This window comes from Anomaloglossus baeobatrachus, chromosome 2 (genome assembly GCF_048569485.1).
Source record: "Anomaloglossus baeobatrachus isolate aAnoBae1 chromosome 2, aAnoBae1.hap1, whole genome shotgun sequence".
Lineage (NCBI taxonomy): Eukaryota > Metazoa > Chordata > Amphibia > Anura > Aromobatidae > Anomaloglossus > Anomaloglossus baeobatrachus.
The window spans coordinates 72,218,664-72,243,280 of NC_134354.1; the positions used below are offsets into that span (position 1 = coordinate 72,218,664).

At 42.1% G+C, this 24,617-nt stretch overlaps 1 protein-coding gene across 1 annotated transcript in view; it reads right to left on the reverse strand.

Annotated features, from left to right (window-relative positions):
• The window catches only part of GBE1 (1,4-alpha-glucan branching enzyme 1), a 252,679-nt gene that overhangs the window by 25,537 nt on the left and 202,525 nt on the right, over positions 1-24,617 (reverse strand). The window contains exon 14 of the mRNA XM_075333081.1: positions 15,609-15,793. Within this exon, the coding sequence (XP_075189196.1) occupies positions 15,609-15,793 (185 nt within the window). The remainder of the gene's footprint in view (positions 1-15,608; positions 15,794-24,617) is intronic.

The following is a 24,617-nucleotide window of genomic DNA, read 5'->3' on the forward strand; positions in this document are numbered from 1 at the left end:
ACAGGTTCAAGGTTCTCTGGTCTGATGAGACCAAGATCGAGATCTTTGGTGCCAACCACACACGTGACGTTTGGAGACTGGATGGCACTGCATACGACCCCAAGAATACCATCCATACAGTCAAGCATGGTGGTGGCAGCATCATGCTGTGGGGCTGTTTCTCAGCCAAGGGGCCTGGCCATCTGGTCCGCATCCATGGGAAGATGGATAGCACGGCCTACCTGGAGATTTTGGCCAAGAACCTCCGCTCCTCCATCAAGGATCTTAAGATGGGTCGTCATTTCATCTTCCAACAAGACAACGACCCAAAGCACACAGCCAAGAAAACCAAGGCCTGGTTCAAGAGGGAAAAAATCAAGGTGTTGCAGTGGCCTAGTCAGTCTCCTGACCTTAACCCAATTGAAAACTTGTGAAAGGAGCTCAAGATTAAAGTCCACATGAGACACCCAAAGAACCTAGATAACTTGGAGAAGATCTGCATGGAGGAGTGGGCCAAGATAACTCCAGAGACCTGTGCCGACCTGATCAGGTCTTATAAAAGACGATTATTAGCTGTAATTGCAAACAAGGGTTATTCCACAAAATATTAAACCTAGTGGTTGAATAATAATTGACCCACACTTTTATGTTGAAAATTTATTAAAATTTAACTGAGCAACATAACTTGTTGGTTTGTAAGATTTATGCATCTGTTAATAAATCCTGCTCTTGTTTGAATTTTGCAGGCTCTAAGTTATTTGCATCTTATCAAACCTGCTAAATCTGCAGGGGGTTGAATACTACTTGTAGGCACTGTATATATATAAATATATATATATATATATATACATATATATTTATTACACACACGCACACACTGTATATATACATACATATACATACACTGTACATTATGTCAGATTGGCTCCAAATCTACTCTACAGTAGGACAAGGACCCAAAATTTATAGCCAATAGCCAGTCATTAAGAACTCTCAAGTGGTAAGGGACATGGAGTCCAACAATTGATGATTTGGTCCCCATAGAGCCCTGATCTTACCATCAATGAGTCTGTCAGGCATGACATGAAGATACAGAAAGATTTGCACAAGTTTACATGCACAGATCTGTGGTTAGTTTTCCCTGTTGTGTTCCTTCAAAAACTGTCTGCAATTGTACCTAGAAGAACTGATGCTTTGGTGCAATTTTGATGGCAATGGGTGACCATGCCAAACATTGATTTAATTAAATTTTGCTTTTGCCCATTGTTTTTGAATTTTAATGGCCAATGAACACTTCTATATCTGAAAACATGTGTAATTTGCAACATTTCTTTCAGACCTGCATAAAACGTTTGCACTTTTATATACTGTATGGTTTGAACTATAAAAGATGCACTGGATCATAACGACGCACCTACGTTTTAGACTACAAAAACCAGGAAAAATATTTGATGCAACAAAATGTTTGTCATAATGCTCCGTGAGAGAATGGGGGAGGGGGGGTTCTGCTACTAGCATTGTTATGGGGGTAATGTCCCCCTATTCTGTATTAATGCCCTGCATCCTGGGCCCCTTCCTGGTATATATGTGGCCCATCCTGGTATATACAGTTTGGTCTAAACATATTTGGACAGTGACCCACGTTTTAGCATTTTAGGTGTTTACCAAAACATATTCAAGATACAATTACATAATTAATATGGGCTTTAAGTGCAGTCTCTTGACTTTAATTTGAGGATATTCACATCTTATTTGGAGTAAGGGTTTAGGAATTACACCTCTTTAATATGTTGCTACCTCTTTTTCAAGGGACCAAAAGTAATTGGAAATTTATCTGAAAAGCTCATTATTGGGCTACATGGGCTGTCTCCTCGTTAATCCATCATCAATTAAGCAGGTAAAAGGTCTGGAGCCGATTCCGGATGTGGCATTTGAATTTTGAAGCTGTTGCCGTGAAACCACAACATACGGTCTAAGAAGCTCTCAATGGAAGAGAAACAGACCATCATTAGGCTGATAAAGAAAATATCCATCATAGATTGTAGTAATGTTAGGAGTGGCTAAATCAACAGTTTTGCACATTCTGAAAAAAACAACAAAAAACACAAACAAAAAACACATTTGAGAGCTTGGAAACTCAAATAGGCCTGGAAATTCATGGATGGCAACAGTGGTAAATGATCACAGAATCCTTTCAATGGTGAAAAAAAAACAAACAAATATTTCTCCAATAAAAGGGAATGAATATTTACTGCCCCCATGCCAATAATCCCGCCCACCTCTCAGCACCAGCGCCTGCTATAGTAAAAATCTTCATGGTCATTTACCATCACTGACCTCAATGCTGAGAGGTGGGCAGGATGATGGGCGAGGGGAGCAGGTAATGTTCATTTCCCTTAATGGGAAAATGAATAGTCACTGCTCCTGCCACCGCCGGCTTCCTGCATCGGTGACCCTTCTCCTGCCTACTTTGACCCAGCTCCACCCTCCCTGCCCCCCCACAGCAAACCATGTTCATTTGGGCTATAATAAAGTGCATCTTATAGTCTGAAAAAATACGGTATTTCTCCATTTCTGACTTTACAACAAATTAACAACAATAGAATTTACTACATGAAACACGCTCTTTCAATGTTTAATTGGTTACTAAAGAAACAACTGTAATTGTGTTAATGCATTTATGGAAAAGTTTATTATTAAAAAGCCTTTCATGACTGGCATGGTGGAGTAATTGGATTTTCATGCCAGATTCACGTTTTGTTATGCTGCATTCTGAAGATGATAACCGTATTTTTTGGACTATAAGACAGTGTGTAAGAGTGCCCTATATGTTTTACTTATTTTTTACGCAGGGTATACACTCCTTTTTTGTTTCTACCTTTGGTCTTGTCAGTAAAATGAGCCTAGTTTGAACATGCTTCCATTCTATGCCAACCTATACTCTGGCTCATGTGTTTGGTTTTTGCCTTGTTTGTTGTTTTTTTTTCTGTGCTATGTACAAAAACAGGGATTTGATCCCCCTCTGCTTGAGCTGGATATTTCAATTTATGTGGCTTCCCATGGCAGTTCTTCTCTGCCCCCCATCTATATTGATGAGAGGTTTTTAATATTAGATTAGGGACCGTCCAGATTGTGGTACATCTTGACTAGGTGGAATGGCTTTACACCTTTTTTTTTTTTTTTTAATCATCAAACCCAGTGCGTACAAAGTCCTCTATATTATTTATATGTACTATTACTTTCTACTGCAGGATATATGCTTATTCTCTTTCTTAGTCTTTGTATGTATGTAAGGCGCACTTTTTAATCAAGATAACATCTTGATAATATTTATGTGCTTCTTAAGTCCGCAGACAATAAAGTCAGCAGTGCCAGGCTTCCCTGACCGCTTCCTTAAATCATGGGAATACCACACTTGTGAATGTTGTACCCTTTTGCGGAAATAACTATATTTTACTTTATTTTTTTTTTCTATTAATGACAAAACAGTGTTATTTAACAACAGGATGACTAGAGATGCTTTGACGTGAGCAAATTTTAATACTATGTTTAATATAAGGAATTGAATGCCTAAAACTAACTTCTTCAGTTTCCTGTGACTGTAGGAGTATGTAGCGCTGTGTCCCTGCACTCCTCCCCCCCCCCCGCAGGGATGCACTGTCACTCACCGCCGTGGGCGGCTCGCTCTATGCTGCCTGGCGTCCCTGTGCTGCTCCACATGGGTGCATCCAACACCATCAGTTTAGTCAGATGTGTTCTGTCTAGTCAGTTGTCAGGTTACCCATCCCGTCTGCATCTGTCCTGCCTGTACCTGGTCCCAGTCCATCCAACCTGTTGGCACTGCTACCAGTTCTGTCCCTACCAGTTCTGTCCCTGCCTGTTCTGCCCTATTAGAGAACAATAGAGAAGGGGTTTATGCCGCGCTATTCATCAGGATGGAGAACAGAGAAATGATCAATGTTCCTTTATTGTAGCTTGTGTCTACGCGTTTCAGGAGCTCTGCTCCCTTCATCAGGACATACAGCACAAAAACAACATTGCTATCAGCCTTGCTAGTGACTTTGCCAGTTAGTTCTGCCCTGCTGTTGCTAGAGACACTGCCTGTCCATCCTACCTGTGCTGTCTCTACCTTGAGCCACCCTGGTGGTCCCAGACTGCACTTGAGACTGTGTCCTGTCTGCTCCTGTGTTCGCTCCTGTCCTGGGGGGTTAGCTGCCACAGTCCCGGTCCTCTACCCCATGTTAGGGTAGGCCTGGGGTCTCCTTGTGATCCAGTGGGTCTACTTTTGCTCACCGCAGTACCATCCCTGGCAGCGAGCATTAAACAGTATTGGGTTTTCAGTGAGAAAGCCCAAATTGGTGATGGCACAATGAGCCAGATTCCATAGATCCAGCAAACCCATGGTAATTTACAGGAGGACTGTGCCATTAGCCTGGTTAACATACATGGGGTGGGCGGAAACGGGTAAAATAAAACAGATTGTGTTATTTCTCGGCAAGGTTTCTAGTAATTTCGAACATTAATTACTGGATTTAAAATGCTCACAAAGAGAAATCTTTCTTTAATTTTCAGCAGCAGCACCAGTGTATTGATTTAAAGAGTATTTCATGTTTCAGAATGTCAAAAAGCTTGAGATTTCACAGAAAGCTCTCTGCTAGATTATATAAAGAGGTCAAACTGGATGTAAGTGGGAAAGAAGATGAAACAAGAAGCACCATTTACTAATAAGTACAAAGGAGCCTGCACGGACACCTTACAGGTCCTAAGCTGGTGGTTTCATTACACAGCACAGGCCAGATATATAGAACTATAAAAAGCTGACTTCATGATGCCATCTTCCAAGCAGTTTAAGGAAAAAGGAGAAAAAAACAAAACAAAAAAAAAATTTGCACCCAAGGGTAAAGAATGCAGGTTTTAGTCACTAGGGTCTGAAAAAGGAATGAATTGAGGAGTGTAAATTCAAGTGCATGAATCAAAATAGAACACACAAGTGAGAGGTAGAGCAAATTAAAGGGAATCTCTAACCACTTTGACCTTTTTAAACTGTTAATATGAGCATACAGGTAATAGGATGCTGGAAATAGTCTTACCTGTATGGCTCATAGCAGTTGCTTTATTGCTGTAATGAGTTATTCCAGGCTATGGGGCGTACACTGCCCTGAAGAGAGCCCTGCCTCCGCACTTCATTAGCATGGTTTTCACAGCCTACTATTGTCACAGTCTGCCTGGGACGTGTAGTTCATGCTCTGAAATCCCACGCCTGTGGACTAAAAGTAAAAAGGAAGCAAAATATTGAGTCTTTTGCACAGCTATCACATTGCTTCTGGGTCCGCTCATTAGATCTCATGCATATTCACTGCTTCCCCTGTCCAATCTTTGTGACAGCAACTCTGATTGGTTGCAGTCAGACTGCCAGGGTCTATGATTGGTTGTGGAGTGTAAAAATAAATAATTGGAAATAACTGACGTAGGGTCCCCGAATATTTATCCCAAGCGCAGATAAAGCAGATGGCTACAGGCTGCAGCCCCCAGCTGTGCGTGTTATCTTGGCTGTGTGTCAAAATATGTGGGACTCCATGTGTTTTTTAATTATTTAAATAATAAAAAAAAAAATGTTGTGAGGTCCCCCCAATTTTGATATCCATCCAAGATAAAGCGGACAGCTGGGGGCTGGTATTCTCAGGCTGGAGAGGCCCATGGTTATTGGGCCCTCCAGCCTAAAAATAGAATCCCGGAGCCAAACCGGAATTGTCGCTTCCATTAGATGTTACAATAACGGCTCTTAACCCAGCTCATCACGATTACCCTGGTGCGGTGGCAATCGGGGTAATATAAGGGGTTAATGACAGCTGTGATTTGTCAAAAAATAAAAAATAAAAATCACAGCTGTCATCAAGCCTGAGGTTTGTAAATCGGGAGGGGTCTATGAGATCCCCCTCATAAACTAACCCTGTAAGTCAAAAGAAATAAAAACACAAAACACAGAAAAAAATCCTCGATACAAAAAAAAAAAAAGCAGCCTATTTCTTCAGTTTATTAACGCCGAAAACATCCCAGCAGATCCAACGTAATCCACACAACGATGATACCGGCTATGTTATATCTGAGGTTGCAGTGCATGGTCACATTAGACAAAGAGACCGTTCACGGCGGCTTTATGGACACCGTGACAGAGCCATAGCTGTAATCAGTGACATTACGGAGATCACAGCTGGCAGTTCCCACAGTTCCGCAGCTGTGACCTCAGCCTAACTTAATGAACTCACCACAGGGGAACTCAATGCTGTTTTTTTGGCTTAGGCTATGTCCGCATGTTGAGTAATTGGATGCAGAAAGTCTGCATCTATGAACAGAAAAATCATGATGCGGTTTTGATGTGTTTTTCTGCCAAGAGATGCAGATTTGGTGCACATATCTGCACCAAATCTGCATTTCCTGGCAAAAAACAAACAAACAAAAAGTGATGCGGTATTTACATTGTTTCGGTGAGTTATTCTGCCAGGAGATGCAGATTTGATGCAGAAATCTGTGGCAGACATTTCTGCATCTCCTGGAAAATATGAAAATAACAAACCACATGAGTTTTGATGCGGTTGTGGAGCTTTTTTTGCCAGGAGATGCAGATTTTGTGCAGAAATGTCTGCACCCAACACTCAATGTGCACACATTGCCTTCACCTGAAGTCACAGCTGGGGTTCCCACTCCAGCTGTGACCTCAGGTGAACTCATTGAACTTTACGACCTCACCTCATGTAAAGTCATTTCCTAATCTGGTAATCCAGCATTGAGTTTAAAATGTGAGAAAATTGAGTATTTGGGGGCAGACATTTCTACACCAAATCTGCATCTTCTGGCAAAAAAAAAAGAAAAAGCATAAAAACATATGTGGTTTTGATGTGTTTTTTTGCCAGTAGATGCAGATTTGGTGCAGGTATTTGTTGCAAAAATCTAGTGAGTCACCAAGCTCATTGAGTTTCCACGAGGTCACAACTGGGGTACCATGAAAACCGCCAGCTGTGGCTTAGTCAGTGTGTCCCTGAAGTCGTATGAGCGGTCAAAATTCCTATTGTCACTGCTCACTGCGAACTCAGATGTAGCAGAGACAGGATTGTTGTGGGACGTCCGAGTGGATTATGTTGGACCTGCAGGGACGTTATCCTCTGTTAATCTTTTTTCTACTTATAGGGTTAGTTACAAGAGGGTCTCAGACCCCTCTCCATTACTAACCTCGGGCTTGATGACAGCTCTGATTTTTTTTTTTTTTTACAAAATCACAGCTGTCATTAACCCCTGAAACTACCCAAAAAGCCACCGAGCCACAGAGTAAAATGCTGGAATTTTCACATCCAATGGATACGAACATTGTATACCAATTGAATACCAGCCCCCAACTGTCTGCTATTTTGATACCCAGCCAAGATAAAGCAGACTGTAGCAATCTGTGCTGCGTATCAATATACGAGGGACCCTACGCCATTTTTTTTTCCATTTATTTATCTTTTTTACACTTCACAACTAATCTCTATTTTGCTTCCGCTTAACTGTTAGTGAGTGGATGCTGGATTTCAGAGCAGGAACTACATGTCACAGGCAGACAGACGATACTAGGTGGCAAAGAAGGGAATTTTGTTTACTTACCGTAAATTCCTTTTCTTCTAGCTCCTATTGGGAGACCCAGACAATTGGGTGTATAGCTTCTGCCTCCGGAGGCCACACAAAGTATTACACTTTAAAAAGTGTAACCCCTCCCCTCTGCCTACACACCCTCCCGTGCATCACGGGCTCCTCAGTTTTGGTGCAAAAGCAGGAAGGAGGAAACTTATAAATTGGTCTAAGGTAAATTCAATCCGAAGGATGTTCGGAGAACTGAAAACCATGAACCAAAAGAACAATTCAACATGAACAACATGTGTACACAAAAGAACAAACAGCCCGAAGGGAACAGGGGCGGGTGCTGGGTCTCCCAATAGGAGCTAGAAGAAAAGGAATTTACGGTAAGTAAACAAAATTCCCTTCTTCTTTGTCGCTCCATTGGGAGACCCAGACAATTGGGACGTCCAAAAGCAGTCCCTGGGTGGGTAAAAGAATACCTCAATAAAAAGAGCCGAAACGGCCCCCTCTTACAGGTGGGCAACCGCCGCCTGAAGGACTCGCCTACCTAGACTGGCGTCTGCCGAAGCATAGGTATGCACCTGATAGTGTTTCGTGAAAGTGTGCAGACTAGACAAAGTAGCTGCCTGACACACCTGCTGAGCCGTAGCCCGGTGCCGCAATGCCCAAGACGCACCCACGGCTCTGGTAGAATGGGCTTTCAGCCCCAAAGGAAGCGGAAGCCCAGAAGAACGGTAGGCTTCAAGAATCGGTTCCTTGATCCACCGAGCCAAGGTTGACTTGGAAGCCTGCGAACCCTTACGCTGGCCAGCGACAAGGACAAAGAGCGCATCTGAACGTCGCAGGGGCGCCGTGCGAGATACGTAGAGCCGGAGTGCTCTCACCAGATCTAACGAGTGCAAATCCTTTTCACATTGGTGAACTGGATGAGGGCAAAATGAAGGTAAGGAGATATCCTGATTGAGATGAAAAGGGGGAACCACCTTAGGAAGAAATTCCGGGACCGGACGCAGAACCACCTTATCCTGGTGAAAAACCAGGAAGGGGGCTTTGCATGACAGCGCTGCCAGCTCCGATACTCTACGGAGCGATGTAACTGCCACTTGAAATGCCACCTTCTGCGAAAGACGTGATAAAGAGACATCCCGCAGCGGCTCGAAAGGTGGTTTCTGAAGAGCCAATAGCACCCTGTTAAGATCCCAGGGTTCCAGCGGCCGCTTGTAAGGTGGGACTAAGTGGCAAACTCCCTGCAGGAACGTGCGAACCTGCGGAAGCCTGGCTAGACGCTTTTGAAAAAACACGGAAAGCGCCGATACTTGTCCCTTGAGAGAGCCGAGAGACAAACCCTTGTCCATTCCGGATTGAAGGAAGGAAAGAAAAGTGGGTAAGGCAAACGGCCAGGGGGTAAAACCCTTATCAGAGCACCAGGATAAGAAGATCGTCCAAGCCCTGTGATAGATCTTGGCGGACGTTGGTTTCCTGGCCTGTCTCATAGTGGCAATGACATCTTGAGATAACCCTGAGGACGCTAGGAGCCAGGACTCAATGGCCACACAGTCAGGTTGAGGGCCGCAGAATTTAGATGGAAAAATGGCCCTTGAGACAGCAAGTCTGGTCGGTCTGGGAGCGCCCACGGTTGACCCACCGTGAGGTGCCACAGATCCGGGTACCACGACCTCCTCGGCCAGTCTGGAGCGACGAGGATGGCTTCATAGATGGATTTCATTAGGAGCTCTATCTGCCTGTCCGTGGCATCCTTGAGCGATGAACCGTCAGCCACTGATACTACGGATCTAGCCGCCAATCTAGAGACTGGAGGATCCACCTTGGGACATTGTTTACTATGGCGTCCCCTTCAGGTGTATCAAGATTGAGAGCAACGTCAGGGTCAGAGCCCTGGGCTGCGACCCCCGCCTCATCCTCCAGAGAGTCCTCAAGCTGAGACCCCGAACAGCGTGATGAAGTCGGGGAAGATTCCCAGCGAGCCCGCTTAGCCGGTCTGGGACTGCGGTCCGTGCCGGAGTCCTCCACGTAATACCTAGGGGCCACCCCAGGAGCACGCTGCGGCGCAGACCGAGAGGGGCCTGGGGGCGATGATCCCGCAGTGCCCGGGGCCTGTGTAAGGGCCGGTCTGGACTGCAAGGCCTCTAGTATCTTAGCAGACCATTTGTCCATAGACTGAGCCATGGATTGTGACAATGACTCAGAGAGTTTCTCAGCTAAAACTGCAAACTCTGTCCCTGCCACCTGGACAGGGGAAGCCGGCGGTTCTACCTGGGCCGAGGGTCCCACCAGTGCCCGAGGCTCCGGCTGAGCGAGTGCCACAGGGCCCGAGCATTGCTCACAGTGAGGGTAGGTGGAACCTGCAGGTAGCATAGCCGCACAAGAGGTACAGGTTGCAAAATAACCCTGTGTCTTGGCACCCTTGCTCCTTGTGAATGACATTCCCAGGAGAGTGATCACTGAGGGTATATAGCCAAAAGCTAAACAATGCGGCCAAACCGAGAAAATGTATACAAATATAATATATATAGTTCGGCACCCTAGGGGGACCAGCACCGGGTGACCGGTGTGGCTTACCGACCGCTCAAGCGGTGTGTGTCCACCAGATTCCCTGCCTTGGGTCTCCCAGAGCTGCAGCCAGAAGTCCTCCACAGGCAGAATGTGTTTAAAACATGGCTGCCGGCGTTCACAGGGGAGGAGGGAGCCGTGAGCGTAACTAATAAAGTGCGGGAATCTGGTGCCCCAGAGTGATTAGTGAGGGGGGAGGAGGACACCTAAAGTGTGCTCCAGCCCTCACTGTCGGCGTCAGGCCGACCGTCCCGCCCTTACCCCTGACTGGCAGGCCCGGGGGCGGGAGTTTAAGGCACTAGGCCGCAAAAGCCGGGGACTAAATTTAATACCGCGGCCGGCAAGCAGGCGCGGTCGGCGTGGTAGTCCCGGTCGTCATACAAACACAGCAGCCGCTGCAGCGTCTGAGACCAAAGTGCTCCATGCACCATCCCCAAGGGGACACAGAGTACCTTTAGATGCAGGGCCCTGTCCCTGATGATACCCAGTCTCCTGTCCGTCAGAATCCCACAGGGGCGGAGTGCATGGATGACCGGTTAGGATCCCAATTCTCCCAGAGCCTCTAAGGGATGGGGAAGGAAAACGGCATGTGGCTCCAGCCTTTGTACCCACAATGGGTACCTCAACCTTAACAACACCGCCGACTCAGTGGGGTGAGAAGGGAGCATGCCGGGAGCCCTGTTAGGGGCCCTCTTTTCTTCCATCCGATACAATCAGCAGCTGCTGCTGACTAAAATGGGAGCTCGAGTGAATGTGTGCCTCCTTCAACACAAAGCATAAAAACTGAGGAGCCCGTGATGCACGGGAGGGTGTATAGGCAGAGGGGAGGGGTTACACTTTTTAAAGTGTAATACTTTGTGTGGCCTCCGGAGGCAGAAGCTATACACCCAATTGTCTGGGTCTCCCAATGGAGCGACAAAGAAAACAATGCTATAATCCGGGCAGCATAGACCCCATATCCTGGAAGAACTCATTAAACACAAATCGAAAAATAGATGATATTTCAACATCAAGGCATCTGCTATGAGGCATACTGGAAAGATTGTTCAGCATCCTATTACCTGTATGCCCATATTAACAGTTTAAAAATGTCAAAGTGGTGACAGATTCCCTTTAAAGGATTGTGATAGAGTGATTGATGCTTTCAATCAAGCTTGAAGAAAATGTATAGTAATAGGAGAGGGCCTTGATGACACCAACCAGTCAGCTTTTTTGGAACAGATTTCATCGTTCATCATGCAGCAGGATAACATCCAAAGCTATGGATACTGGGTAATACTTTGAAGAAAAAAAAAACAATTATAATATATATATATATATATACACACATACATACATACATATTTTATATACATATACCGTTAATATATATATATATATATATACAAAGCAAGAAGGCCTGCGGAGACACCATCACATGTTTCTCAACGCTGGCAAGAAACTAGCCAGGTCTTTCACCGGGAAGGAACAACCACGGGAAGGGCAGTCTCCAGTCAAGGAGACCACCTATGCCAAACATGGTATCCATCCACAGACAGCCGTTTCAGGGTATTTGCCCCTCATCAGTGTGGAGTAGGAATCTGGCTAGTGGGACATTGCCTAGTAAAAGACTATGTGAGCAAGGATGGTTGACCTTAGGGAGATCAACATCCTAGGCAATGTCCCACTAGCCAGATTCCTACTCCACACTGATGAGGGGCAAATACCCTGAAACGGCTGTCTGTGGATGGATACCATGTTTGGCATAGGTGGTCTCCTTGACTGGAGACTGCCCTTCCCGTGGTTGTTCCTTCCCGGTGAAAGACCTGGCTAGTTTCTTGCCAGCGTTGAGAAACATGTGATGGTGTCTCCGCAGGCCTTCTTGCTTTGAATATTTCCCAGGGGGCATTGCTCTAGAATCACTGCGTTGAGAAACACGTGATGGTGTCTCCGCAGTGGTGGATGTTGATCTCCCTAAGGTCAACCATCCTTGCTCATATATATATTTATATATATATATATATATATATATTTATATATATATATATTTATATATATATATATATATATATATATATATATATATATATATATATATATATATATATATATATATATATATATATATATATATATATATATATATATATATATATATATAAATATATATATATATAAATATATATATATATAAATATATATAAATATATATATATATATATATATATATATATATATATATATATATACATATATATATATAAATATATATATAAATATATATAAATATATATATATATATATATATAGTTAATATTTATGAGTTATATATATTAATTTTATATATATAAAAAATTTATATATATATATGTGTGTGTGTGTGTATAATGTGTATATGTATGTATAATGTTCATTTTCATTTATGTTCATTTTTCCATATATACTTTATTTTTCTTTTCAAGCTAGGATTTTGAAGTTGCTTTCCGATGGGGTCAAATATTTTCAGTCATGAAAATAAAGAAAACTCTTCGAATGAGAGGGTGTGACCAAACTTTTGGTCTATATATATTATAAAATATATTCTAGTACAGACCAAAAGTTTGGTCACACCCTCTCATTCGAAGAGTTTTCTTTATTTTCATGACTGAAAATCTTTGACCCCATCGGAAAGCAACTTCAAAATCCTAGCTTGAAAAGAAAAATAAAGTATATATGTAAAAATAAACATATGTGAAAATAAAACATTATACATACATATACACATTATACACACACACACACATATATATATAAATTTATATATAAAATTAATATATATAATAAATATTTTTTTTTTTTTTTTTTTTTAAATTCTTTATTTTAAAGCCAAACTCGTATCAAACAATACATCCCCTGCTCCCAACTGGGACGCAGGTATTATTACAGAAATGACGGTAATATATATACAAACAGTCAGCACACATATGCAATTCCCATCTCCACTACTACTCAAGTCTGGCCCAGTTTACATCTTTTATAAGCCGACCCAACTTTAGGGAAGTAGGGAGAAGAGCGAAGAAAAAGAAGTCAAAGCCTGAAAAAGATTGAAGGCCTGTAGAGAAAGAGAGAAATAGAGAAAGGGGTGGAAGAAGAAAGCAGGAAGGAAGATCGGGGAATAGTGTGGAAAAGGAAAGAAGAGAGGGGGAGAAAGAAAGAGAGAAGGAGAGAGAAAAAAAAAAAAAAAAAAAAAGGGGGGGTAAATCACTACTCCTGAGGTTCCAAGAGCAAGTCCGCATATTCCGCCGAGTAGGTGAACTCCATCCATGGAAACCATGTCCGATAAAAGTCCTCCTGGCGATCGTTAATAGAGGATGTCAAATCCTCCATGTACATCAGATCGTTAATCCGCGAGACCCACTGTGTCACCGTGGGGGGGGTAGTAGACTTCCAACCAAGCGGGATGCAAGACCTGGCCGACATGACCAGAAATCTAAGCAAAGATCGCCTATATTTAGAGACCGGGAGTTCGGAAAGCTGTAGAATGAACAGCTCCGGACCCAATGTCTCAGTAGTACCGGTCACTCGTCTGATTACCTCCCCCACATCTGATATAATAAATATTAACAATAAATAAATAAACATATATAATTTTTCTTTTCAAGCTAGGATTTTGAAGTTGCTTTCCGATGGGGTCAAATATTTTAATTTCTTAATGTTGTAATTTTGTTTTTCAGTATAATATAGTGATCTGTGAATCATTGTCATTTTATAGTTCCATACTGTGCATTATTCTTAGCGCAAATTATTACTCTATATTGATTGTTTATTTGCAAATTAGGAGATTTTTTTGCATATTTATTTTTGCAGCAGAAGAGAGAAAGGGAGGTATTAGCACTTTGGTCATTCAAAATTAAAAATCACAAAATATTCCTTCTATAATTTAATGCAAGTTTATCTGTCAAAAATTATTAGTATTTTGATTCATAATTTGTATGCATTACATATCATAATAATTTTCTATTTAATATCGGCATTGGCCATGTTATTACTTGCTATCTGAAGTTAGGTTAAAAAAAAAAAAGTAAGAATTTTTATTTAAAACTATATTTGATTAACTTTTTTGCTTTCCTCCTATGCGTTTCATCAATACACATATGGTAAAATGGGCTTGCAGACCAAATTACTGCTGCCTAGATCACATTTTTTCGTCTCTCATCTCCCATCGCTGTTCCGATGCCATTTTTATTCTTTAAGGTGTGATAGAAAAATGGACATTGTGCATAAAAAGCTGAAAATAACACACATACTCCATCAAAGTCAGCCAATTTAGCTAATATTGTCCGAAAAGTCTATTGTGCATTGGCGCCTCCCAACCCACTTTCCGCCATTTGTTTTCCAATGGTCGATCTTCACATGCGTGAATTTCCAAAGAATACAGCAGTGAAGCAACACATTCAATATCACTGATAACAAAACTGTGCATGCTCAACCATAATTTATGGAGTCCATGCATACATTGAATACGCAATATTGGGGGATAACTTTTGGTATTGTAGGTTCCGAACTTATAAACTGTTTTATAAACAAAGAATTTCAAAAAACACTTGAGTAACTTCATGTAGTCAGAATACTCCTTTAATCTGTAACTCACACTGGTCCCTCTTATAAAAGATCTGTTATTATGGGGTCCTTCAAATAGATTAGTATTTACACTGGCATTGCTACAAAAAACATGTATCCATTAAAATTAAAAAGATCCTAGAAATCAGGACAGAAAAGACCCAAAGCATCATTAAAGTACCCCTCAAGTGTTTTTACTTTTATTTCAGTGCTATAAATGCAAGTCCCCTACCCCTTGTCATATACTCACCTTTTGTCGTCTTCATCTGTTTTCAGTGTAGCTCTGGTCGGTCTCCAGCGATTTGTGACCTGTTGGCAGCTCCAGTGTTTCATGGATACCGCCAGAGGTCACAAATCATTAAGTCTATGAAAGTCTCGTTCTGGCTCTCAGAGATGCACTGAGCACTAGTGATATAACTTCTGACTTCCAACCAGTCAGACGTTACGGGCATAAGATGGTGCTGAAAAATGATGAAACCGTGGGGCGGTAAAGGCTACTTTACATGCTGCGACATCGCTAGCGATCTCATTAGCGATGTGAAATTCTAGATCGCAAGTGCGATCTTTCGGATCGCACATAGGTTATTTTACACATGTGCGATCTCGAAAGATCGCACTTGCGATCTAGAATTTCACATCGCTAATGAGATCGCTAGCGATGTCGTAGCATGTAAAGTACCCTTAAGTATAGAAAAGCAAGCAGGGGACTTGGATATAAAGCACAGCTCCAGCATCAAAACAATTAAAACAAAAAACAAATAATGCTAGAGTGGTGCTTTTTGATATCCACACCAAGCAGTAAATCGGCAATGAGAAAATACATAAGATGGAAAGGAAAAATGTCAAATCCCGTTTTTCCCAGGTCTTACCGGAGGTGATGACAACCAGCCAAACTTGTCCTCTAATCTATTCATGTCTCGGTCAAAAGCATAAAGAAATCGGTATCGCAAAAGCTGATCATCAGTCAGATGAAACTGTCTCCTGGCATAATGGTAACTTTCATTATTTCCTTTCCTTGGGAAATCCAACCACTCAGGGTGACCAAATTCATTACCTAAAAAACAAAAAACACAATGTGCACTTTAGAAATACAGCGTAAAATGCGTGTGGTTGGCAGATAGCTTTACATAACCTTGATATAGTCTGCAATTAGAAAAAAGGGTGAACTAATTTTTTTTTCTCAAGAAACAGCACCATCATTGTCCATCACATTTTTTTTTTATATTTTATTCCCTTCACATTCAGTTGGATGGGGCTGGGCTACAATACAAAGAGCACAAATCTGGATTTTTGTTTAAATAGATTGGTGTGTCAGTCTCTGCAAGGAGAAAAGTTTTCCGCTCAGGCCCAGTCTTAGGGGTACTTTGCACACTACGACATCGCAAGCCGATGCTTGCGATGCCGAGCGCGATAGTCCCTGCCCCCGTCGCAGCAGCGATATCTTATGATAGCTGCCGTAGCGAACATTATCGCTACAGCAGCGTCACACGCACTCACCTGCCCTGCGACGTCGCTCTGGCCGGCGACTCGCCTCCTTCCTAAGGGGGCGGGTCGTGCGGCGTCACAGCGACGTCACACGGCAGGCGGCCAATAGAAGCGGAGGGGGGGAGATGAGCGGGACGTAATATCCCGCCCACCTCCGTCATTCCGCATAGCCGGCGTGAGCCACGGTGTCGCAGGTAAGCTGATGTCCCGTGCTCCTGCGGATTCTCACACAGCGATGTGTGCTACCGCAGGGGAACGAGGAACAACATCTTACCGTCGCTGCAGGGACATTATGAAAATGTCGGACACTACACCGATGATACGATAACGACGCATTTGCGCTCGTTAATCGTATCAAAAAGGATTTACACACTACGATAATCGACAGCGACGCCGGATGTGCGTCACTTTCGATTTGACCCCACCGACATCGCAGTTGCGATGTCGTAGTGTGCAAAGTACCCCTTAGCCTCATATATCCAGATCAGATCTCATACTTTGCACTAATGAGGGACAATCAGCCCAAACACTGCCTGCAAATTGAGGTTCTGATCTGGCATAAATCTTAAGTCATATGGCAAAGCTCATTAAAGGGTCCCTTTTGACTTTTAGGATTGCTACCTCCAATAAAGTGTCACTAGAGTTTATCTACTTCACCACTGAAGAGACAATTTGTTTATATTCCACAATTAAAGTGTTTTGAAAGTCACAGAGAAAGATGGTACATCATAGGAATATGCCACCAATTTCGAATAAATGGAGGTTTAACCAGAGAGAACCCCGTAGTTTTGAGATTGAATGTTATAAGTTCTACCTCACCAGTCCTAGGTCCGGTTTCAGTAAAGCAGTCTGGTATTAGTAGGTATATTGGAATAACTTTCATCATCAAATCTGTATTACACATTGGTAAGCAACTACATTCCCAACAGAAAAGCAGAATGTGATGGTTCCTCCATTTAATTTGCTTTCATCAATAATGCCTTTAGAGGTCTCATCATAAGGCCTTGATCACATGACTGTATATTTGCGCCAAGAGCCATTAGTGTAAATTAACAGCACTTGGACCAGTGTTCTGTAATGGGGCCGTGGCAGATGACCGAATATGTGTGAATAAAATAAAAAACAACAACAACATGCACAATTTTCCTCCAGAAATTGGAGGCGACTCACCCACTCAAGTCTATGGGTGTGTGTGCGCGCGTGTGTGTGTATGTATGTATGTATGTATGTATGTATGTATGTATGTATGTATGTATGTGCGTGTGTTGGGGGGGAAATCGAATGCCACAGTATAGCATCTGATTTTTATAAATACTTTATTTCCTATGTTAAGAAATTATAAAGTAAGTGGTCTTTTAAAATTTTAAAAACTGCTACTGTAAAAAAATAATATAAATAAATAAATAAAATAAAAATGGATTGCACCCATAACAAGTGAGAAAAAAATGGTCACTTCTCTAGATGAAAATCAGAGCGATTCTATAAGCTCGTGTGAACCTACACTAGTGAGGAGAAACTTATCAGGATACTTGTAGTATTAAAAATACAAACGTGATTTCACATTTTTCTCTACTCAACACAAGGCATAAACCAAGATTGAAATGGTTCCATCAGATCATTCTTTAAAAGGGAACCTGTCACCAGTTTTGTCCCTTGTAAGCGGTGGCCACCAGCAGTGAGCTCTTATATACAGTATTTTGGAATGTTGTCTATAAGAGCCCAGGCCGCTCTGTAGAACGTAAAAAAACCCTATTCTCACCTAGGTGGTGGTCCAGTCCAATGGGTGTCGTTGCTCTCAGACCGGTTCCTCCTCAATCTTGCGCTATCACCGTTCTCTTTCCCAGTACCGTGTGGATGATGCGCCCTATGTTATCCACACATAGGCAGTCATTGCGCTCTTGAGCACGGTTCTCTGCCCCATTGGGGCAGATGAATGTATTGTAGTGCACATGCGCTGGCAGTCTTTGACCTTTCCACACACCTGCATATTACAGTACTTTGCTCTGCCCTCAGCAGGGGAAATGAAAGTGCGCATGAGTGCAATGGTGGAATCTGTGTAGATGACGTAGGACGCGTCATCCACACACGACTAGGATGGAGGATCGTAATCACACAAGATGGAGGAGGCACCGGACATATCAGCGACAACCATCGGCGCGGACGGCCCCCCTAGGTGAGTATTATAAAGGTGTTTTTTACATTCTACACAGCGGCCTGGGCTGATGTATACAGTATTCTAGAATGCTCTATATAAGAGCTCACTGGTGGCGGCTGCAGCTCATAAGGGAAAAACCTGGTGAGAGGTTCCCTTTAAAGAAGGGTCTGGTGGAACCATTTTAATCCTGGTGTATGTCTACGGTGAATATTAGAATCAATTAAAAAAAAAAAATTAAAACCCCAAAAACGTAAAAAAAAAACAAAAACAAAAAAAAAAACAAAAAACACTTCACCCTCTTTTTGACCCCACTGACAATAGAAATAAAAAAAACCCACATATATTTGGTACTCTGGTTCAGAAATGCCTGATTAAAATGTAAAATCAATTACTTTAATTAGTAAAGGGCACAGCGAGAAGAAAAATCAAAATCCCATTGCATTAAATGCAATAACAGGTGATCAGAACATTGCATCTATCCAAAAATTGTATAATTAAAAATGTTAGCTCAAGATGCAAAAAATAAATAAACCCTCACTCAGCACCAGACCCTGAACAATAACAACACTACAGGTCTCTGAAAATGGAGACAAAAGCACTTTTTTTTTTCTTCTCACAAACTTCTGATTTTTTTTTTTTTTCCACCACTTCGAAAAAACGTAAAACTATACATGTTTGGTATCTATAAGTGCATACGGATCTGGAATATCATCTAATGAATGCACCACTTCTGGGGCAGCTACAAGCTGCTACTTTTAGGCTAGGAAGGTGCCAAATAACCATGGTCCTATCCCAGCCTGATAATACCAGTTGTCAGTTGCCTACTTTACTTTAAATGGTTAGCAAAATAGGGGAACCCCATAAAGATTTTTTTTAATTAACAGGGCCTTTTTACACTTTTTAGTGCCCCTTTAAAGGCACTAAATGGTGCAAGTGTGCAATATGCAGAGGGTGGGGGGACTGAAGACTTTGCTTTTGTCAACTTGCGAGGACAGTATGTGCTGGGAATCGAGTCACTGGGTCCTATATAGCCCCGATGATGTGATGCGGCCAGCCAAACACAAAAAAGCCAGTACTCAGCATGGCTATGGAAGTGACGACAGACGAAAAGCTTGTTGACTGGCTAAGCTACAGCCTTTCAATAAACTTTATTAAACTATACGAACAGCATCCAAACCCCGAACTTGACCAAGGACTTTGGGAACTCCACATTCGAGCCATGGACACCAGGTGTTCAGTTTGAACTCCGAACTTTACCGTTCAAGTTCGCTCATCCCTAATCCTCAGCTCAGTTGATAAATAGAAAACCGGACGCTGATGTCCATGTATATCATGTCTGTCAGAGTGTGTAAAGGGGTCAGGGAAGAAAAGGACTTCGTTGTTGATGAAAACATACGGTTACTGCATGTGTATATACTAGTTCAAACCGTGAGAAGGGCCTCCATCAACAAGCATGCAATAAAGCTCAACATTCTGCAATGATAGCAGAAATTGGCATAATTCAGGTTAGGAAAAGGAAAATATAAGAGATTTCCAGTTTTGTGCAGTGGAAAAAGTTTGAGAACTAGTGGTATAACCAAAAGGTAAACCCAAAAAAAGTCCCCTCCTTCCTCACCAAGATTCATCTTCATTTTGCATTGTGCACAAACTATAGTTTGAAAAATAAAAACAAAAAAACTAAAAATTCCAGACCACCCCGCTCTTCCTCTTAAGTCACATCAGCAGTTCCTTAAAGAAAATCAAAACTTTTATTTTTTTGCAATATTACAGTTACTCAGATTTAGAACTTTCAACTGTAATCATATTCCAAGAAAACAATATAACAATAGATTAAAAACAATGCAAAAGATAATTAAGTAACTCCACAGAGAAAATACGAAAGCTTTTATCCTCACATTTTCTCTGTAAACAGCAACACGTGAAGCATGGATAATGTGGAGGTAAGTACGAGGACATACCACTGAGATTTGTGTTCCTGTAATTAATTTTAAGTTGTTTCATCTAAAACTATAAAATGACAAAGGCAGGGATAACAATTAATGGAATTTAACACAATAGGGTGCTAATGAATAACAAAAATATCTGCCAAGGAGCATTTCTTTATTCTTGTAGAGGATGATCTTTAGCAGACCGTAGCAATTATCATAGAGTTTTGCAATATTAGACTTTATATTCTACATAAAGAAAAAAAAAAAGTCTAAATATTAGAACCTGAGAAAAAGGTTAATGTGATAAAGTGCTCCACCAAGAAGAACTTAAAGAGGTTATCCACTACTTTAAAGGGCTTGTCAACTATTAAGACAAAACCTTATTCCATATTTCTCCCAGGTAATCTAAAAATGTCCATACTCCCCTCCTGTACCGATGCAGTTTTAGAAGTGCCACGGTTAGCGTTGTGGCATCACAAGAGCCCCACGTCCAATCGTCGCTGACTTCTGCCTCCCTGCCAATGGCCTCTGTGTGCGGTATGCACTTATTTTACGGGAAGTTCCCTGCCAATGGACCAAACCGCAGCTCTCACTTTCCTGTTGACTGCTCGTTTGGTCCGAAGGTGGGGAGAGAGAAGCCAGCGCCAATTGGATGTGGGGTTAGTGTGACGTCACGTGTGCCAGTTATAGGAGATCAGTATAGGCTTTGTTATTTTACCTAGGGAAAACATGTGGAATCAGAAGGGGTAATGGACAACCCCTTTAACCTTAATGACCTATCCTAAGGATAGGTCATCAAAGTCGGTTCGGCCAGGGGTGACCTATCCTAAGGATAGGCCATCAAAGTCGGATCGGCCAAGAGTGACTATCTGGCACCCCCACCGATCAGCAGTTGTCTATGCCGGCGGCTGCAGCAGGAAGCTGTAAATGCTCAGTTCCTGAGTTGCTCCATTTTTTTGATAGCGGCCGTGGCCAGGTACTGCACATCTGCCTCTTATTCAAATTAATAGGAGGCGATTGTGCAGTATCCAGGCACAAACTTATGGATTTCACCAAATTTTTCACATTGAATTGGACACACATCTTTGGTACAAGACAATTAAAGCAAACTGTATTGGGACCCTGTAATTTTCACTGTTGGGGACAGTATATAATGCACGTTTACTGCGTTCATGTCAATTTTAAGCTTTTATTTATTAAAAAATGTTAATAAAAATTGGCCAAATAAACTTTTACCTTAATAGGGATCTATAATCTATAATCTATACTTTGGGGAGAAGTAGCCAGCAAGATCACCAATTTCATCCATTACAGAGAACACTGGATTTAAAAATGGGCAAATCTTTGATACATGGAAGAAAAAAAAAACAAAACAAAAAAACACCTGACTCTTACCCAGAAGGCAAAGACCCCCCAAAAGTTCCATACCCTTTTACTCATAAGCAAATATTAAGCAGGTATAGCAGCACACATTTGTTTCGATTGCTGCCGCCTATCAGCTATCTGTTCCTTTCTGCTTAGAATAGGCAATTTAAAGGAAATCTGCCAGGTGTTTTTTGCTACCTGATCTGAAAGCAACATAATGTAGGCAAAGAAATCCTAAATCCAGTGATGTATCACTTAGATTACTGGGTGCAGCCATTCTGATTCAATCATATTTTTTTTTTAGCTTTAGTAATATAGTAGAGCTGAGAGCGCTGCCCCCACCCACACCAGGCATTCAATAGAAATTGTATATTGACGGTGAGGTGTCAGAGAAGGGTGCGTGCCGGAATGCTGTGCGTGTGACTTTGTTGTCCCAGCAATGATCAGTCCTGTTTGTGTCCTGCTGCTTCACAAAGATTCCAGGAAAATAACAGATCAGACCTTGACAAGACAGGCATTCCTGAATTCCATGTTTCAACCCTTGCATCATGCCATCTTCAGGTTGTAGAGCAAAAACTTGCTGACAGATTCCCTTTAATAAGAACTTTCACTTATGTAAAATGTACCATTTTTTATTTCCATAATTAATAGTTAACATTCAGACTGCACGGAACAATGCAAATGACAACAGGAAAAAAAAATATCAGAGGAATTAGCAGTCAGAACAGCCTGAAAATAAATGCATGTGGCATTGGGCTCAGCAGCAGCAATAAAACAAGTTCAATAATGTTAGGAACATGTGTCTTACGTCTCAAGGTCAGTCTTTCCATATAAATAATGACAAAATGGAAATACTGTAGGATTTCATTTTACAAATGTGAAATGCCTGGTTCCACCATTTTAAATACAGCATGCTTTGTATTTTCTACCTCTGCCTTTGTATTCTAGTGTCAAAATGGATTTGTCATGGTCCTTGTGCTTGTAAAATACCAGGAGCATCTAATGTGTATGAAATAAAGAAAAAAGGTCCCTATAAATTAGATTCACTATAGGACTTTTCTGCTACGCGAATGTTATTTTATTTTAATTATTACATATCTTGGATATTTTGACAGCTCCTTGCAAACATTCCTTAGGTTTGTCCCTGATCGACCATTACAAATTGACACTTCAAGAGTCTCACATTTACTGCTCCCACCTAGAAATCGTGACTGGTGAACAAGCAGACAAGGTCTACTGAATAGACTGATGGTGCACCTACAAGAGAAGAAGCCCCATAGCAGAAATTACAATGGCTTCCCATGGGGTGATTTTTTTTCCCCCCCTAGGACAAAATATAAAAATAGCAACAAAAAGAGGATCATATTTTTGGAGGATATTATCCTCTTTTTGTTGCAATTTTTATATTTAGTGTAGGGACCTACAAGCATGCGTTCCCGTGACGAGGGTGTAGGCTTACGGTTTACGGCCATAAATACCAACAAAAACCTCATTTTTTTGTTTGTACAGGATACAGCCAGGCCCCTTTCAGTTGGGCCTTGCATTATAGAGTTTCTGTCCGTGCATGATACACAGTGGGGTACGGCTTGGCAGCCCGCCTGATCTAATAGTATGGGCGTCAGCTAATAGGCTGCGGGTTTGTGACTGTGTTATCTGCAGGTGTGAACAGCGCTCTATGCAAGCCACTAGTGTGCAGTTTTATCATCTAGCAATCGCCCCCCTCCATTCCATGGAGGTGTGTGTGTGATTTGCTCCTCCTGCACCTGTGATGCTTCCACTTTAGTGGGGGTTTAGCTGTATCCTGGTAGAGCATTAGTTTTTGGCCTGGGCGATGTACACACTGCAGCCCAACTTGCTGTGAGTAGTACCACCTAGGACAAAAAAAAAAAAAAATTTACTGTTAGGCCTCCTTCACACGTCTGTGTTTCCGGTATGTGTGACATCCATTTTCACATGTACAAGGACACACATAGACCCATTAAAATCAATGGGTTTGCACACACGTCTGTTTTCACACTGACCGTGTGTCCATGTGGAGCACATGTGTAAGAGAAAACACGTGTCACATAAAGATAAAGAATTTTTATATTTGCCTGTCTCCGGTGCTGCTGCTGTTTCCGGGCCCGCTCATTACATATACACTGTAGTGACCGCAGACCTGGAAGTAACAGCAGCGCCACAGACCGCAGCACCGGGATCAGGTAAGTATAGAAGATCCTGCTGTCCATGTGCTATCCGGATGTCGCACAGGGACAGCACATGTAGAACACACACACACACACACACACACACACACACACACACACACACACACACACACACACACACACACACACGTATACTGCCAGGAGATGCAGGCTTGTGAACTCAGAGACCTCACCTCAGGTGAGGTCACTGACTTGACTGACATCACCTAAAGTCAGGTTACCTGTGATCACAGGTTCAGGACTGTGGGAACCTGCAGCTGTGACCGCAAATAACCTGAGTGATGTCAGTGCTGATCACACAGCTCATTCATTCTCTGCCTGAAGCTCACAATAGGCGGTCATTGTTCTATGACTGCTTCCTGTCACTTTAGATCTAGCAGAGCTGGCATTATCTTGGGACTTAGTGTGGATTACGTCAGACCTGGGTGCTTTGGTGGTTAATAAATTGGTGAAAGAGGGTGTTTTTTTTGTATTTTATTTCAAATAAAGGATTTTTTGGTGTTTGTGTATTTCTTTTCACTTAAAGATTAGTATTGGGGATGTCTCAGATGCCTCCCATTACTAATCTAGAGTTTAGTGGCAGCTGTAGGATGTTATTATCCCCTTATTATCCCGATTACCACCGCATCAGGGCAATTGGGAAGAGCCAGGTAAAGTTCCGTGACTGTCACATTTAATAGATGCAACAACCCTAGGCGGCTGCAGGCTGCCATTTTTAGGCTGCGGGGGCTCAATAAG